Source organism: Ailuropoda melanoleuca, chromosome 9, assembly GCF_002007445.2.
Source record: "Ailuropoda melanoleuca isolate Jingjing chromosome 9, ASM200744v2, whole genome shotgun sequence".
Classification (NCBI taxonomy): domain Eukaryota; kingdom Metazoa; phylum Chordata; class Mammalia; order Carnivora; family Ursidae; genus Ailuropoda; species Ailuropoda melanoleuca.
This window is the reverse complement of record NC_048226.1, coordinates 6689832-6705448: the sequence shown is the minus strand read 5'-3', so window position 1 is coordinate 6705448 and position 15617 is coordinate 6689832. Positions and strand designations below refer to the sequence as shown.

At 57.0% G+C, this 15617-nt stretch overlaps 1 protein-coding gene and 1 long non-coding RNA gene across 3 annotated transcripts in view; one reads left to right on the top strand and one right to left on the bottom strand.

Annotated features, from left to right (window-relative positions):
* Positions 1 to 15617, top strand: part of ISG20 (interferon stimulated exonuclease gene 20) — a 30838-nt gene that overhangs the window by 14181 nt on the left and 1040 nt on the right. The window contains exons 3-4 of one of the 2 annotated variants that reach the window (XM_011225402.3): positions 3829 to 4029; positions 5604 to 5842. In XM_011225402.3, the coding sequence (XP_011223704.1) occupies positions 3829 to 4029; positions 5604 to 5690 (288 nt within the window). In that variant the 3' untranslated portion in view covers positions 5691 to 5842. Of the gene's footprint in view, positions 1 to 3828; positions 4030 to 5603; positions 5843 to 15617 lie in introns of those variants that run through there. The other variant, XM_011225403.3, reaches the window with a different exon arrangement.
* Positions 12280 to 13235, bottom strand: LOC117803715. The gene is made up of 3 exons (XR_004627687.1): positions 12974 to 13235; positions 12608 to 12756; positions 12280 to 12483 (listed from the first exon to the last, which is right to left on the bottom strand). It is a non-coding gene; the product is annotated as an uncharacterized LOC117803715 (long non-coding RNA).

Sequence of the window (15617 nt, the reverse complement as noted above, 5' to 3'; positions counted from 1 at the left end):
TTTTTTTTTTCTAACAGTAATTTTTAATTGCTTAAAGTTTATTTTTGTAAGTTAATGCTCTTTTAATGTTAACCCGGTCTGTTGAGTAGCACCTACCCATGACCGGCCTCGGGGAGGGATAATTACATTTTTAGTTGGCAAACAAACCAACTGAATACTATGAAGCCTCCCGATTTAGGAGGGAAATGCAGCAGAAGTGAGGCCTCCTACAGCTGTTTCCCATACAGCTGCCCTTGCCTGGGCCAAGTGCCTTGTGGAGGCCCTGCCACTCGGCCGGTGTCTGTGGGGCCTGGCCAGATGGAGGAGGATGACGTCACCATCCAGGTTTCCCCCAGCAGAAGCAGCTTTGTGGGATACAGACAAGGCGGGCGCACCTGCAGAGCAGGGCAGGGGCCGGAGGAAGAAGGGCACTGGGGCCACTCAGGAAGGTGACAGGACGGCCTGGCCCTCTGGATTTTTAACAAGGGCCCCAGGTGATTTCTCTGATCAGACACATCTCAGGAATACTTGGAACAAGAGCAGGAATGCAGTGGAATGAGGCTAGAGGCTGACACCTGCCACTGGCCATCACCCCCCTGCCATGGGACACGGGTACACGCTACTCTGTGTCCCCCTTTGCATGTCGGTAAGATGGTCTGATGATTCTGGCCTCATAGGGGCCCCATTCCTGCTTCAGGAAACCCTCACTGAGAGCTGACCGGGGTCCAGCATCGCTCTTCACTCTGACATTACTAATGCTGAACTAGGTTCTCAGCAGGTGGTGACAAGGACAACTGTAGTGATAGGGATGGGGTCAGGCAGATCCGGACACCTCACTGCAGCTCTTAAGTCACCAGCTGTGTCCCCTGGGCAAGCCTTTCCACCTCTCTGGCCCCCAGTCCCCCCCTCTGTGGCAGGGAAATCGGAATCCTCATGCTGAGGGGTGCCCAGGTGAGGTGAGGAAAGTCCCTGGCCCGGGGCTGATGATGAGAGCAGATGGGTGACTGTCCTTCCACCTGCCCACTCTGCCCTCTCCAGGAATTTGAGACTCTGCCCCCTGTGTTTGACACACCTGCCTCCTGACGCTGACTCAGGGCAGGTCCCGCACAGCCAAAGCAGGTCATGCAGCCCTGAGGTTCCGCCAGCTGGCGCCTTCTCCCCGTCCCTGGGGTTCAGCAGGCCCCCCACTTCCCTCCCAGCCCTGCCTCAGGAAGCCAGTGGTGCCCTGGCTGCGAAGGGGCTGCTGGAGCCTCACCTCTCCCGGCCTTCACCTTACACATGGGGAACCGAAGTCCACACGTGGTCTTGGACCTGTCTGAGAGCACGCAGTGAGGACCAGCAGTCTCTCCCTGCCCAGGGCCCAGCATCCTTGGCCTGAAAAGTTGCTGGCACCTCTCCGCCAAATAGATTCTTCTCTTTTCCCGGCTTCCTCTTCCTTCTGCTTGTCCACTCCTCGTATTTTATTTGTCTCATCGTGAGTCCCATGGTGCTGACCATAGGCCCCCTACCCCCCGCCCCCGGACCCTCGGGCTCCAGAAGTGATTAAGTTCCCAGGAATCCACCTCCCAGTGACTCGGCCCTCTTGAGCCTGGGACCCGTGGCTGCCCTTTCTGGAATGGCAGACAGTCCCTCAAGGGCTCTGTGTGAACTGGGCCTGAGCCAGCTTCTCGGGGGAAAACAGGCCACATTGTTCGGGAATGTGAAAGGATGTCAGCAAGAAAGGTGCATGACCGCCGGCTGCCCAGCTCGGCCCTGTGCTGGCCGCTGCGCTTTCCTCCACACACAGGACTCAAGCTGCTGCTGAGGCCTTGTGCCCTCCCCACTCTCATGAGCCCTGATCAGCAGCAGCGGCACCAGCTGTAGAAATGCGGAATCCAGAATCCCAGATGTCTGGGGCTTCACCGGGGGATGCCGCAGCCCAAGTGTGAGCAGCCCCGTGTCCATCCGACCAGCCCAGCTCCATTCCTCAAGCGAGCGTCCCCAGTCCCCAGGCTGACTGTGGGCTCTGTCCAGCGGTGGCCCCGACAAACCGACGAAACCACGGGAACGGGGGAGGGAGCTGGTGACACTGCCTGCTGACGGGAGATGGACAGACCCCCCCAGACAAGTCACCTCATGTCTCTGAGCCTTGGCTTCCCCTTCTGTAGAGTGGCCGCAGCGATCCTGTGGTGGCCAAGGGAGAGCACGTAATGGCCCACGTGATGTCCCAGGAGGCCACTAGATGCAGAAGCAGGACACGGGAGGGTGTTAGCCATGTCAGAAGTCTCCCCCAGGCACAGAAGACAGGGCAGAAACTATTAGAAACCTGTCCAAAGGGGGGCCTGAGCGCCAAGCTGCCCCTCCAGCAAGGGCCTGACGCAGCTCCACCCAAGACCCCCTCGCATCCTCTCCAATGCCCCAGCCAAGGTATAAAAGGGGGAGTGGCCCATGTGGCCCAAGGTAGGATGCTGTCCACAGGGCCACCGTGGGAAAAGAGTCAGGATAGAGGCAAGACGGCGGGCTTGGGCACTCGTGAGGGTACTTTAGGGCTTGCTCCCCAAAGCTCGGCTGTGTGGCTGGTGGAGGCCCGGAGCAGGCCTGCTCCTGAGTGTGGCTTTGCTGCTGGCTTTGAAGGCTGGCTCTGCCACTAAGTCACTCACTAGCTCTGTGACTGTCCCACTTATCTAATGGTGCTTAGCAAATCACCTCCAAACATAGTGGTTCAAACAAGGTCAATATTTACTTTGCTTGTGCACCTGCAATCTGGACGGGGCTTGGCCGGTGGGTCCCGCTGGGTGGCTCAGGCGTCCCACAGGCCCGGAGCCGGAATCATCGGGAGGTCCGCTTGCCCAGCCATCCAGTGGCTGGCGCCGGGGCCCCTCGGGCACGGCTCTCCGCCTCCCTGCGGGGTCTCCAGCAGGTGGCTTCGGGGTAGCTCAGGGCTGCTGGGGGACTGGCCCCCAGAGAAGTCAGAAGTCACACAGGCTGGCCCACGTTCACTGGAGGCGAGGGGGATTGGGCTCCATCTTTGGAGAGCGGAGGTGCCAAGGGATCCACAAACTTGTTTTGAAATCCGCTCGATTCCTATGGCCGCTGTAACCAAACCATAAGCTGGGTGGTTGAAGGCACCACACGTGGTAGCTCGCCGTTCCACAGTTCAGAAGTCTGCCACGGGCCTCAACGGCCGAAATCGAGGTGTGGCCAGGGCTGCGTTCCTTTCTGGAAGCTCTGCGGAAGGGTGCGTTTCGTTGCCTTTTCCAGCTTCTAGAGGCCGCCCTGTTCCTTGACGCCCAGCCCCTTCCTCCCTCATCCAGGCCAGCAGCTGCTTGTCAAGTCCTCAGGGCAAATCACTGACCCCCACATAGAAGGGCCCTTGCGATTATGTTGGGCCCACGCGGGTAATCCAGGTGACGGCCCTTGTCGGGAAGTCTTCTGCCTGAAGCCCGTCGGCAACTTGAACTCCCCCCTGCCCGGCAATGCGGCCGCGGATTCTGGGGCTTAGGGCGTGGGCATCTGTGCGAGGTCGGGGTTGTGCCCGCCGCAGGAGGGTTGTTGAAAGGATTAGGTGACCTAATATATGTGACGTACTTAGCGTGGCACGTGGAACACGCTCAGCAGCAGCCACTCCTATCACACGGAAGGAGTCAGGGACGTGCCTTTGGCAAGGACCTAAACCACTGAGTGTGAGGAGGGGCCCGGTCTAGTCTCCTCATTTTCTCGAGGATAAGTGGGAAGCCCAGAGCGGGGGGGCGGGGGGACAGTTTGCTCAAAGTCACACAGCAAGTGGAGGAGTGGCTGCCTCCTGCCGGTTGCCCCAGACCCGCGCGGAGGACCCTGCGTGAGGCGTGGGCTGCGTGTCTTCCCGGCCAGATCCTGCAGCTGCTGAGAGGCAAGCTGGTGGTGGGCCACGACCTGAAGCACGACTTCCAGGCGCTGAAAGAGAACATGAGCAACTACTCCGTCTACGACACGTCCACCGACAAGCTGCTGCAGTGGGAAGCCAACCTGCTGTCCCACAAGCAGGTGTCCCTCCGGGTGCTCAGCGAGCGCCTTCTCGGCCGCCGCATCCAGGTGAGCACCCCCTGCCTTCCCTGGGCTCCGGGGGGACTCCTTCCCACCACAAGGCTCTCACGTCCCCCAGGGGCTCCAGAACCCCCACATTGGGCCCCAAAGATGCTCTGCCTTCCACCTGCCCCCCCCCCCCAGTCCTGAGAGGCCATGGGCTCGCCAGCAAGGAGGGGTGCTGACTTCGGGCTTCCCTGGCCCCCGGCCAGGGACAAGGACCAGAGTGCAGGAGGCTTATTCAAGAGGTGACCCCAGGATGTGCTGGGAGAGTGAGGATGAGAGGCAGGGAAGGGAAGGCACCCAATGAAGATTTCTTGTGTGTGCTTTTAAACTCAAGGCAGTTACTCCATGGATAACTGGAGTTGAACCCCACTGCGGGCCTCTGGGGAATCCCACAGACCCCAGATTAATGCAGGGAGTGGAGGTATTGACAGCTCCCATCAGGCGTGGATGCTGTCGCTCCCGGGGCCCCCCACTCCTCAGCACCTGTCGTCTCCAGCAAGCCCCAGGCGAGGGCACCCGGGTGCTGGTGCTTGGGAGATCACCGACGTGGCAGGACTGAGGGCAGTGGGCCTGACACTAGCAGTCGCAGCTCCACCTGGGGGCCTTCCCGGTCAACAGCTATTTATCAGCACCTACTCTGCGCCAGGCTGGACGGGGTGCTGGAGACGCATGGCTGAGCAGGGCTGGGCCCTGTGCTTGAGCAACTCTGGGCGGAAGGGATGGTGGCGTATTGGAATGAAGGACAGGGGGGCGGGGAGGAGGGCAGGTGTGCATGAGTCTGAAGGGTGGGTCTTCGTGGAGGGGGGTGGGGAGGGGAGAGCAGGAGCCCCAGCCTGAGGTATGAGGCACCCCTTGGCCAGGCGACTGGAAGTTGTGTGGGTCGCAGGGAAGGGGCCTGAATTTGGGTCCCTCTGTTAGCCTCATGGCACACAGGACCCAGGACAGAATGGTCAGCACCTGGATTCACTGAGGTTGCACTTCAGAAACATCGTTTTGACCTTTTTTAAATTTTTTAATTTATTTTATTATTTTTTTAAAGATTTTATTTATTTATTTGACACAGATAGAGACAGCCAGAGAGAGATAGCCAGCGAGAGAGGGAACACAAGCAGGGGGAGTGGGAGAGGAAGAAGCAGGCTCATAGTGGAGGAGCCTGATGTGGGGCTTGATCCCATAACACCGGGATCACGCCCTGAGCCGAAGGCAGACGCTTAACCGAACCGCTGTGCCACCCAGGCGCCCCTGACCTTTTTTTTAATATGTGCCCGGTGCCCTGGAGCTCCCTGTGTCTGACAGCAGGTCTGCAGCGCCCCCTGTCCCCACCTGGAGGGCACAGCCCGGTGCTCCAGAGGCTGGAAGTTGTGCCTGGGGCCACGCACCTAGGGCCCCAGCTCCGGGGCGGGGCGGACAGCGGAAGCCAGGCCGGCCCCAGCCACCTGCTGAGTGCCGGCCATCAGAAGCCTGGGGAGACTCACCACTGACCCACCTCAGGGCCCTGGAACCCGGGGTGTGAGCGGGGAAGGCCTGGGCCACATGGGGTCTCTGCATTCAGCCCCACACTGTACCTGTGTCTGCAGAACAGCGGCTTTGGACACAGCTCGGTGGAGGACGCCAGGGCGACCATGGAGCTCTACCTGCTTTCCCAGCGAATTCGAGCCCGCTGAGGGCTGCCCACCTGCCCGAGCGGGACTGGAGCTCCCGGTGGCCACTCCTGCAGGAATGTCCCCAAAGTCTTTGTCCCTTCAAGACAACAACCCCCTTGCTTTTGGGAAATGCGTCTCTAGTAGTAAAATAGCTCTATATTTTTTCTACTCCATCGTTGGATACTCCTCTTGCCTTTCTCGGAGCCGGGTAAGGGTGATGGGTGATGGTCTGCATGAAGCTTAGTGGACAATCAAGACGGGGGTGGGCTGGGGGGCTGGGGGGCGGTGGTTTCCTGAATAATCTTGAATCCTGTGCATCCAAGAAGAAGGTGGAGGAACCTAGGTGGCACATAACTAAACCCTTGCCTCTGCCTCCCTTTTCCTGTTTTATTTACGCGCACGGGAGTGGCGCTCTGGCTCAGAGGTCCGTTCGTGCCATCTTGAAACGGGTGTCATGGCTCCGGGGAGCCCTGAAGCCGAGGTACAGAGCATGGTGACAAGTCATCCCTCCTCTTGTAAAATGAGCAAGCGGAGGTAGTGGATTTTGAAGTCAGAACTAGGTTGGAGTCTTGGTTCTGCCATTTAGTAGCTAGCGTTGAGTTACTCAGCTTCTCTTTAACTTCTCTGTACCTCCGTTTCTCCATCTGTAAAATGGGAAATTTTCTTTTTAAGGATTTTATATATTTGACAGAGAGAGCACAAGCAGGGGGAGCAGCAGAGGGAGAGGGAGAAGCAGGCTCTTCCCCTGAGCAGGGAGCCCGATGTGGGGCTCCATCCCAGGACCCTGGGGTCATGACCTGAGCTGAAGGCAGACGCTTAACCTACTGAGCCACCCAGATGTCCCCCAAAATGGGGGAATTCTAACAATTCATAGGGTTCTTGCGAGATGTCGCACACAAAGCCCCCAGCACCACGCCTGTCAGAGCGTAAGCCCCCAGCCGATGTCAGTAACGCGTGGTTACTGTCTACATCGCTCACTGACGAGGAGGCCCGGGGAGAGCCACGGCCCTCCGCCGCGGGAGCCCGGCCCCCGAAGGGAGGGCAGGAGTCGAGTGTGGGGAGGAGTCCACATTAGAGCATCGACTGCTCATTAGTATCAGCTGTAGTCATTTTAATCCGGGCCCGGATTCCTCTAAACCAGAATTACATGAGGGGGGAGGCAGCGGATTCCAGCCGGGACCTCCGCAAGTGATTCCGGTGCCCAGACATTGGGATCACCTGAGATGCTTTTTAAGCAACCCCCGTCCCTAAGCACAGTGTTCTCGCACTCGGAGCATCAACATCACCTTGAGGGCGCTGGACCCCACCCCCAGAATTGCCAACTCAGCAGGTCTGGGCTGGAGCCCCAGAATCTGCATTTCTCACAGGTTCCCCGGGATGCTGCTGCTGCTGGTCCAGGACCAGGCTCGGAGAGCCACAGCGAAGCATCAGGGCATTATAAGGGGCGGCCACAGTTGAGAGCCCCTGGCTTACGGTCCGAGCACTGCTAGGGTAGACTCCTGCTGCCGGTCCAGCCTTGCCCCCTGCCATCTCCCCCGGCTGCCAGCTCATGCTGAGAGACGTCCACAGCCCCGGAAAACGGTCCTAAATAGCCCCACTACATAGATGAGGGACTCGAGGTGAGGTTAAGGACCCAAGGGATTCAAGTCCAGGCCCCTCTGACCCTAAACTCGAGAGCTGTTCACTCAGACTGCATTATAATGGCAGGGCCTCCCACTTGCACACTGACCTCTGGGAACCCCGGGGGGCTCCCTCCCACGTCTGGGAGAGTGGGGAGGTGCTCCCTCAGTTCTCTCCTGCCCCATTGCCGACGTCAGACTTGCCGGGCTGTGACCTGGCCCTCCGCGGCTGCTTGCCTGGCTTAGACTGGCCACCAGGTGGTGCCCTTGGGCCGTCTGTCCGTCCCTGGGGGCCTCGAAGGCAGAGCCCGCCTGGGAACACTTAGGGGGCATGAGGTGTGAGGGGCTGTGTCCTTAAAAATGGCCACGGGGCTGCAGCAGGGACCCTGTAGGCCATCCTCCCTCAGCCACTGAGCTAGAGTGAATTCCAGCCCGGCCTGGAAGGTGAGCTCCGGCTCTCGGATTCCCAGGCCAAGGGCTTTTCCACGTTGAAAAGGGGTGATTCCAGGATTCCCAGAGCAAAGGAGTCCCCCAAGGAAGGCTTTAACCCAGCTTTCGGCTTCCTTCCGGCTCTGGTGCATGGATACCGGCAGTGGGAAGGCACCCACCCCACCTCCCGGGTGGGCGGTGAGGTGCGGGTCAGGTCGGGGTGGGGGCGTGTGCTGTGCACCCTGGCCCCACCGGCGAGACCCCACACCTTCTGTGCAGCCAGTGGAGAGCACCAGCTTCAGAGTCAGGCTGACTTGGCTCACAGGTCTCACCTCTGAGAGAGCAGGTGCCCCTTCCATCAAGTGGGCAAAGAAGAGGGTGGAGATGCCCAGCCCCAGCTGGTGGGGGGTAGGGACCCACCAACAGCACCTGGCACAACTGATCATAATAAAAATAAAGGCCTGCCCCTGGGCTGCACCACTGGACTCCCGACCCCCGTGGGTCCCAGCGCAATTGGAGTTGTGCCTGCAAGTGTTGGTGTCATTCGATGAGTTTGTAAAGCACGGAGGAGAGGAAGGTAATGTTTGCTGAGCGGCTGCTTTGGGACAGACGAGTTCTGTCGTCATCAGCAGACCCTCTCCCAGTGGCCCGGGCCTGGTGAATGCCCAGGAGCCCCGCTCTTATCCAGGGGCTAGACTCGGCCTTGCACAACTTCTGCCTCAGTCTCCTCATTTGTCAAATGGAATATTGGTCCCAACTCCCATAGCTACCGTGGGAGCGGATGGGGCCAGGCAAGTGAAACGGCCCGGCAATCTGCCCCAGCCTATACAGGCTTCAGGTGGAATCTCCCTGCCCGGGGAGGCCTCTCCCTCCTGCTCTCCGGCCCTCAGTCCTGGCAAGGGCAGGTCGGGCTCCACCCCAGGCACACAGGGAGAAGGCAGAGCTAGGCTTAGCATTGCCTTGCCTTCTGTTCTCTCCTTCTGGAGCCCTTTGGCTGCCCCGCTTTGCTCCCCCCCCCCGTTAGTTTCCAGTCCCCTCCTCCCCAACCCTGCCCCACCTTCCTTCAGACCCACTGCTGCTGGTATTGTCTCCTGCGCTGCCCTCCTGGGCTGGGGGTTGGGGGGCGCCCTTCCTCACTTTGTCCCTTCTATCTCAGTTCACAGTGCACCTGCCCTGGGTGCCCTTCCCAGACCCTAAATACTCCGGGGGGGGGAGGCGTTATCTGTGCTCAAGGGCAGGAAGGCCAGGAGAGGGACTCCGCTGTCCTGGGTGGGAAGGTCCAGTCCCCAGAGACCATGATAGATTCCAGCATAATGCCTGCTCCAGGAGGGCAGACGAGGAGCTTGGAGAGGTGGCGGTTTCTAGCAGGTGAAAGCGCTACCTGGCCCATGACATGTTGTCTCACCTGAGCCCACGGGAAGGTCCTGCTGCCTCCTCCTGCCCCAGGTGGGCTTACAGGGTGAGCCTAGAGAAGAAGAAGGGTGAGTGTGGGCAGGGCCTCTTCTCCAAAGCTCACAGGCCTAAATGCCTAAGGGACCAGTGCAGGAAATAAAGGAGTGACTCGGGCCTGATGGGCCGTGCAATACTGGGAACGCACGCGCAGCTGCACGGGGCAGGTGACACTCGGCCTTGGCTGATTGTGGCCGTGCAGAAATGCTGCCCAGTGCCAACATCTTCAGGACTGTGTCTGGCCCACCGGCCACCAGTTTGAGACCTAAGCTCTAGTCCACCTCCAACCTGACTCCTTTCAACCAGGGGCCTGGATACGTCCCAAGACAGAGACTTCACTGTCTTGAAAGCACTGCTCGGTGGGGTGGGGCGCCTGATTTATAAGTGCAGGCTTACCCCACGAACTCCCACCCAGGATAAAGCCAATCTTGCTTGTATGTAGTGACCTGTCACCCACCTTCAGATTACTGCCATGTCTCTCACCTCTACCCCGAGTCTTTGACTTTCCAGGTTATACACCCCCAATCTCTTCAATGGTTTCCCTTCTGTGGAGCCCCTCCCATTTCCCCTCTGTACCTCCCACCCACCCCCCCTTCTCTGCCCACNCACCCACCCCACCCCCCGGCCTGCCTATCCCTTCTCTGCCCACTCCCCTCAGCCCCATTCTCAGTGGATTCTTAGATGGGGAAAATGTGGGAAGGGTACCAGGGCTCCACTGGGACAAGGGAACAAGTGGCATCCTCCAGCCCAGGGCTGACTTGGGAAAGACCTGTACGTTCACACAGATCTGGCAGAACGCACAGAGACACTGAGGATGGGGTCACTTCTTGCCACCTAACCCCGAGGCACCAAGGAGCATTTGGAGGTGGCTGGGAAAGACGGTCTCAGAAAGGCCCCGCTCACTGAGCGTACCTGAGTCAGGTTTGCTGCTGGACTGAAGGGATTGGAGAGCTCTCCGACCCTTCTCAGACCCCCTAGTCTTCCTGCCCTCCTTCCCCCAGCCTGGCCCGGCCCAGCCTGATGGAGGAAAGTGCTTCTGTTCAGGGAAAGACTTCTCTGGCCTGGCCTGCTGTCTTTGGGCACTTGCCCAGCCTCTGCTCCCCACCACAGCCCCGTCCAAAGGCCTGCTGTCTTGGGGGGTCAGGAGCCAGCCCAGTCTGGTTCCAAGAGCAGTGAGAAGGCTGCCCGCTTCCTGCCCGGCGTGCTGTGGGCTGGGCCGGGCTCGGCCGCCAAGAGGCTTACTCACTCGTGGAACAATTTCTCCTCTATATGGAAAGAACATATGCTTTTCCTGCAGGGGAAAGAGAGGGTTTGGAGTAGCTTTGCCGAGACGTGTAGGAACAGGCAAACATTGGCCCGGCCCCAGCACCCTGATTTCGAACCATGTGCTGTGTGTTTGGTGGCAGAACCCCTTGGCCTCTGTTCCGGGGTGCAAGGGGAGGAGGCCCAGGGGATGCGGGTCGGGACCTCGGTTTTAGGACCCTGAGCTAGTCCCTTGCTCAGGGCTGGATATCCTCATTTTTCTTGTTCTGTCCTCCAGGGTTTAGGGCTCAGACAGAGGGAATGGGACACAGCCTCAGCTTGGCCAGCCAGTTCCTGCTCAGCAACCGGCCCCCTGCCACTGTGTCCTCCAATGGGGGTTACAGCAGCTTTGCTTGGCTGACCCCCACCCGAGACCCTCGGTCTGAAGGAAGAGCTCGGGCCAAGGGGGAGCAGGTAGGGCCTGGCTGTTCAGATCTCATCGCACCCAGGATGAGCTGGAATCTAAAGAAAGGAGGGGCGGAATTAAAAGAAAAATTCTTTCAATGTGAGCTAGCATCTTTCCTCTAAGGGACGGGAAAAGGCTGGAAGCAAGAGACCAAGGCTGGCACTGTTCTGCAGTGAGGAAAGCCCAGGAGCCTGGACTGCAGTGCAGCCACCGGAAGGGCAGGACCTGGCGGGTAGCGGGCTGGAGGCCAGTCCCGGCTCGCCTGCTTCCGGGCCCCTCCGAGGGTCTGGTTCCCGATCTGTCCCTGGGCCTACTGCGAGGGTCAGAGCCAAGGACGCCAAGTGCCATGAAAGATCGCCTCGAACAAAGAGGCACCAGGGCTCTGAGCGGGGCTGGGGGTGCTGGCGAGGGTCGGGGGGGGTCTGAGTCCTCCAAGAACGAGGCACCTTCTGTCCAGCCCTGTGGGCTCTGCCCCCTAAGCTATGAAAAGTTCCAACGCAATCCATGGAGCCTCGTGGGGTCCTTCCAGGGTCTTTGCAGTCTGGGCCGCTGTGACAGAACCCCACAGACCGGGTGGCTGAAACAGCAGACTTTTATTTCTCACGGGTCTTCAGGCTGGGAAGCCCAAGCTCCAGGTGGCAGCCAATCTCACATCTGGTGAGGGCTCTCTTCTGGGTGTGCAGACAGCCATCTTCTTGTTGCGTCCTCGCATGGTGGAGACAGAGGCCACCTCTCTGGTGTCTCTTCTAAGGACACAGATCCGCTTCCTGAGGCCCCACGCTCATGACCTGACGCCCTCCTACAGGCCCCACCTCCAAACGCCTTGGCGCTGGGGATGAGGTGAAGGGCCCTGATGAGGAAGCTGAGGCACAGGGACGTGAAGGTATTTGGCCAGAGTCATGCAGGGATGCAGGACTAGGTTCGAGACTTGAATTCATCTTAGGGGAAAAGATGCTTGGGATTCGTCACCCGTGGAGGGGAACGACACACCCGATCTCTTCTCCTTCTGGGGCAGCACAAGCCCCGTGCTGATGTGGAGAGCAAGAGCATCCCAGGCCAAGGGGAGAGTGGGGTCAGGCCTCAGGGGTCCTGGTCTTCAGGGCCAGGCAGTGGAAAATGGAATTTAACTAATATTACTTGCATTTTCAAGCCTCGCTGTAGCATCCCTCAGTTTAAAAGCCAACAAAAGGAAACCCTTGCTTCTATGCCTTCCCAGCTATCGTCCTAGGCACGCTTTTTGCCCCAAGCATCTTGAACACCATCCATACCCCACCCCCTCTTTCCTTTTTCTCCCCTCTCATTTGCTCTAAACCCCAAGTCTGCCGTCTCTTCCCACCTCTCCCTGGAAACAGTTCTCATCAGATCACCAGTGAGCTCCATATCGGCGACTGCAAGATACCTTTAGGTTCTCATCGTATTAGATCTCTCCACATAATTCAACTTCTCTAGAGCAAGTTTCCTCTCAACTCCTCTGTAGTTCCTCAGGGCGTGGGCCTCGACCATCTTGTCTCTGTGCACTCTCTCTCTCTCGGTCAGTCTGACGGCTTTAAGACTCCAGTCAACAATTATTTAGTATGTACCTGGTATGTGCCAGGCACTGTTCTAGGCACTGGAGAGAAGAGAAAACAAAACATTTGGTTCCTGCCCTCCTGGAACTTACATTCTAGTACAGGAAATGGATAAAATGCAAATAAATATATAATATCATGTCAGCTGGCGATAACTTCACTTACATACACTGTTGAAGAGATGGGCCGGATTAATAACATGGAGGGGCTTAAGTTTCAGACAAGATGGCGGCCTCACATGGGCCAAGAGAGGATTTTTTAGCTGTGTCCTCCTTCTCTCACAGATCCGAGGTAGAGTATTGCTCATCCCATCACTGTTAGAAGGCAGGAGAACAGAATGAGCCAGGGGTATCACCCTAACCCCAGCAGGGGAGGGACTTTCTACGAAAGAGGATGGTTGCCGCTCATCGGTAGAAACGTAACTGTAAGGGCTCAGGGTTGCAGGGAGGTGGGGAGACCCAAGGGGACAGCGAGTAATGACCCCAGCGCTGCTGCAAACTCCATTCTGAGGTGGGCCTCCTCCCGGCTCACCTGAAGGAGTATGTGAGGGGAACTGGTGTCCTGTCCCCAGAAAGACAGAGCTGGCCAGGGCAGCTGATGGCTCCCAAGAAAGACAACGATGAGCTTGCAGGGAAGAACATGGAGATACCCGAGGAAATTCACTCCTGTGCCAAAGGCTGCAAAACTCAGCTAATGGGAAAAGACCAAATAGGAAATTTATTTATTTTTTTAAGATTTTATTTATTTCTTTGACAGAGATAGAGACAGCCAGCGAGGGAGGGAACACAAGCAGGGGGAGTGGGAGAGGAAGAAGCAGGCTCATAGGAGGAGCCTGATGTGGGGCTCGATCCCATAACGCCAGGATCACGCCCTGAGTTGAAGGCAGACGCTTAACCGCTGTGCCACCCAGGCGCCCCTAGGAACTTTAATCATCATAAAGATCTACCAGAGACAAAGAATAACAACACACATATCAGACAAAGGACTTGTATCTAAAATATATAAAGAACATTTGCAACTCAAGAAGAATTTTAATTTTTTTTAAAGATTTTACTTTTAAGTCCTCTCTACACCCAACATGGGGTTCAAACTCGCAACCCCGAGATCAAGAGTTGCATGCTCCACTGACTGAGCCAGCCAGGCACCCCAGAATTTTATTCTTATTAAAAGCCCAATTTTAAAACGGGCTAGATTGGAATGAATGCTTCCCCTTCCCCCACCAAGAGACAAAAATGGCCAATGAGACCATGAAGCATACAACGTTATCAGTCAGCAGGGAAATGCAAATTAAAAACACAGGATACCAGGACACAGCCATTAAAATGCCTGAGATGTAAAAGTCTCACCGTCCCAAGTGTTGGATAGGATGCAGCACAAAGTCTCGTACTCTACTGGCGGGGAAACCAAGTGGTACGACCCCTTGAGGGAAACAGTCTGGCAAGTTCTTTTGAGAGGTGCACGTCTACCATTTGACCCAGTCATTCTCCTTCTCGGACTTTACCCGGAAGAAGTGAAAGTCTTTGTCCATATAAAGACTTGAATTCAGGGGTGCCTGGGTGGCTCAGTTGTTAAACGTCTGCCTTCGGCTCAGGTCAAGATCCCAGGGTCCTGGTCCCAGAGTCCCACATCAGGCTCCCTGCTCAGCGGGGAGTCTGCTGCTCCCCCTGCTTTGCTCTCTCTCTCAAACAAATAAATAAAATCTTTAAAAGAAAAATAAACACTTGTACGCAAACATTCATAGTAGCTTTATTTGTAGCAGCCCCAACCTGGAAACAACCCAAATGTCCATCAACGTGTGAGTGGGTAAACGAATTGTGGTTTCCAGCTACGATAAACATGAATGAACTGTGAGGACACACGATCGAAATAAATCTCAGAATGAGTATGTTGAACGGATGAAGTCAGACAAGGAAAGAGTCCACACTGTATGGTTCTAATCACATAAAGTTCTAGAAAGTGCAAACTAAATCGATGGTAACAGCAACACAGCAGGGGTCACCTAAGGACGGGGCACAGGAGGAAGCAGAAGTGACAGGCAGGAATTAAAAGGGACATGGAGGAGCTTCTGGGGTGATAGATATGTTCATTATCTCAACTGTGGTGAGGGTTTCACTGTACGTACAGGTTCTAGTCTATGGAGTGGCTTGTAACAACCGAAATCTGTGTCTCATGGTTCGGGAGGCTGGGAAGTCCGAGATGAAGATGCCAGCAGATTCAGGGTCTGGTTCGGGGACAGCAGTGTTCTCACGGTGTCCTCACGTGGCAGAAGGGGTGAGCCAGTTCTCTGTGGCCTATTTTATGAGGGCACTAACCCCATTCTGGTGGGCTCCCCATTCATGACCTAATCCCCTCCCGAAAGCCCCACCTCCAGATACTGTCGTATCGGGGATGGGAGGTTTCCAGCCAGGAATTCTGGGGAGACACAAACACTCAATCCATAGCAATAGATATGCCCAACTTGATCGAATCGCACCCCTTATGCTGAAGTTTGTTGTGTACCCCAACAGAGCTGTTAGGGAAAAAAGAGAACAAGAGTAGAGAAGCAATGGGCAGGAGGGAACAGGAGGTGGCAAACTGGAGAGTAGCGTGGAAATCTGAGTACGGAGCAGTGAAATCCCTAGCACCTGCCCGAGGCACTCGCCCTGGTGGAAAACAGGAGGCCTCGGCTCCAGGGAGGCGCACCCAGAGACGCTCTAGACTGGGAAGATTCTGAAGAGTGACACCGCTCACGCCTGTCCACCTTTCTGTACTCTACCCCCAAAATGCTTTCAGTCAGGATTTCTCTCTGAGGAAACTGTCCGAGCCAATGGCAAAGACCTACAGATATTACCGTCGGGGCTCGCAGTGACCCAGCTGGACCCCTGCCTCGTTACCCCACAGTGAGGCCCACAGTCAGCAAACAAGCCCTTCCCACTCCCAGAAAGCTCTCCCAGTGAGGCCTTTAGCGTCTTGCTCAGCAATCTGTGGAGCCCGCAAAGGACGGATCACTAGGCCTTTGAACAAAGTGTGTCTACCTGAAAGTTGCCCAAATGAACAGAAGGTGAGAAGCAAGAAGGAATAAACCACAACCCAAGGAGGGATGCCTGGCTGGCTCAAGAGCACGTGACTCTTGATCTCAGGGGTGTGAGTTCGAGTTCCACGTTGGGTGAGGGGAGGACTTAAAAATAAATTTTTT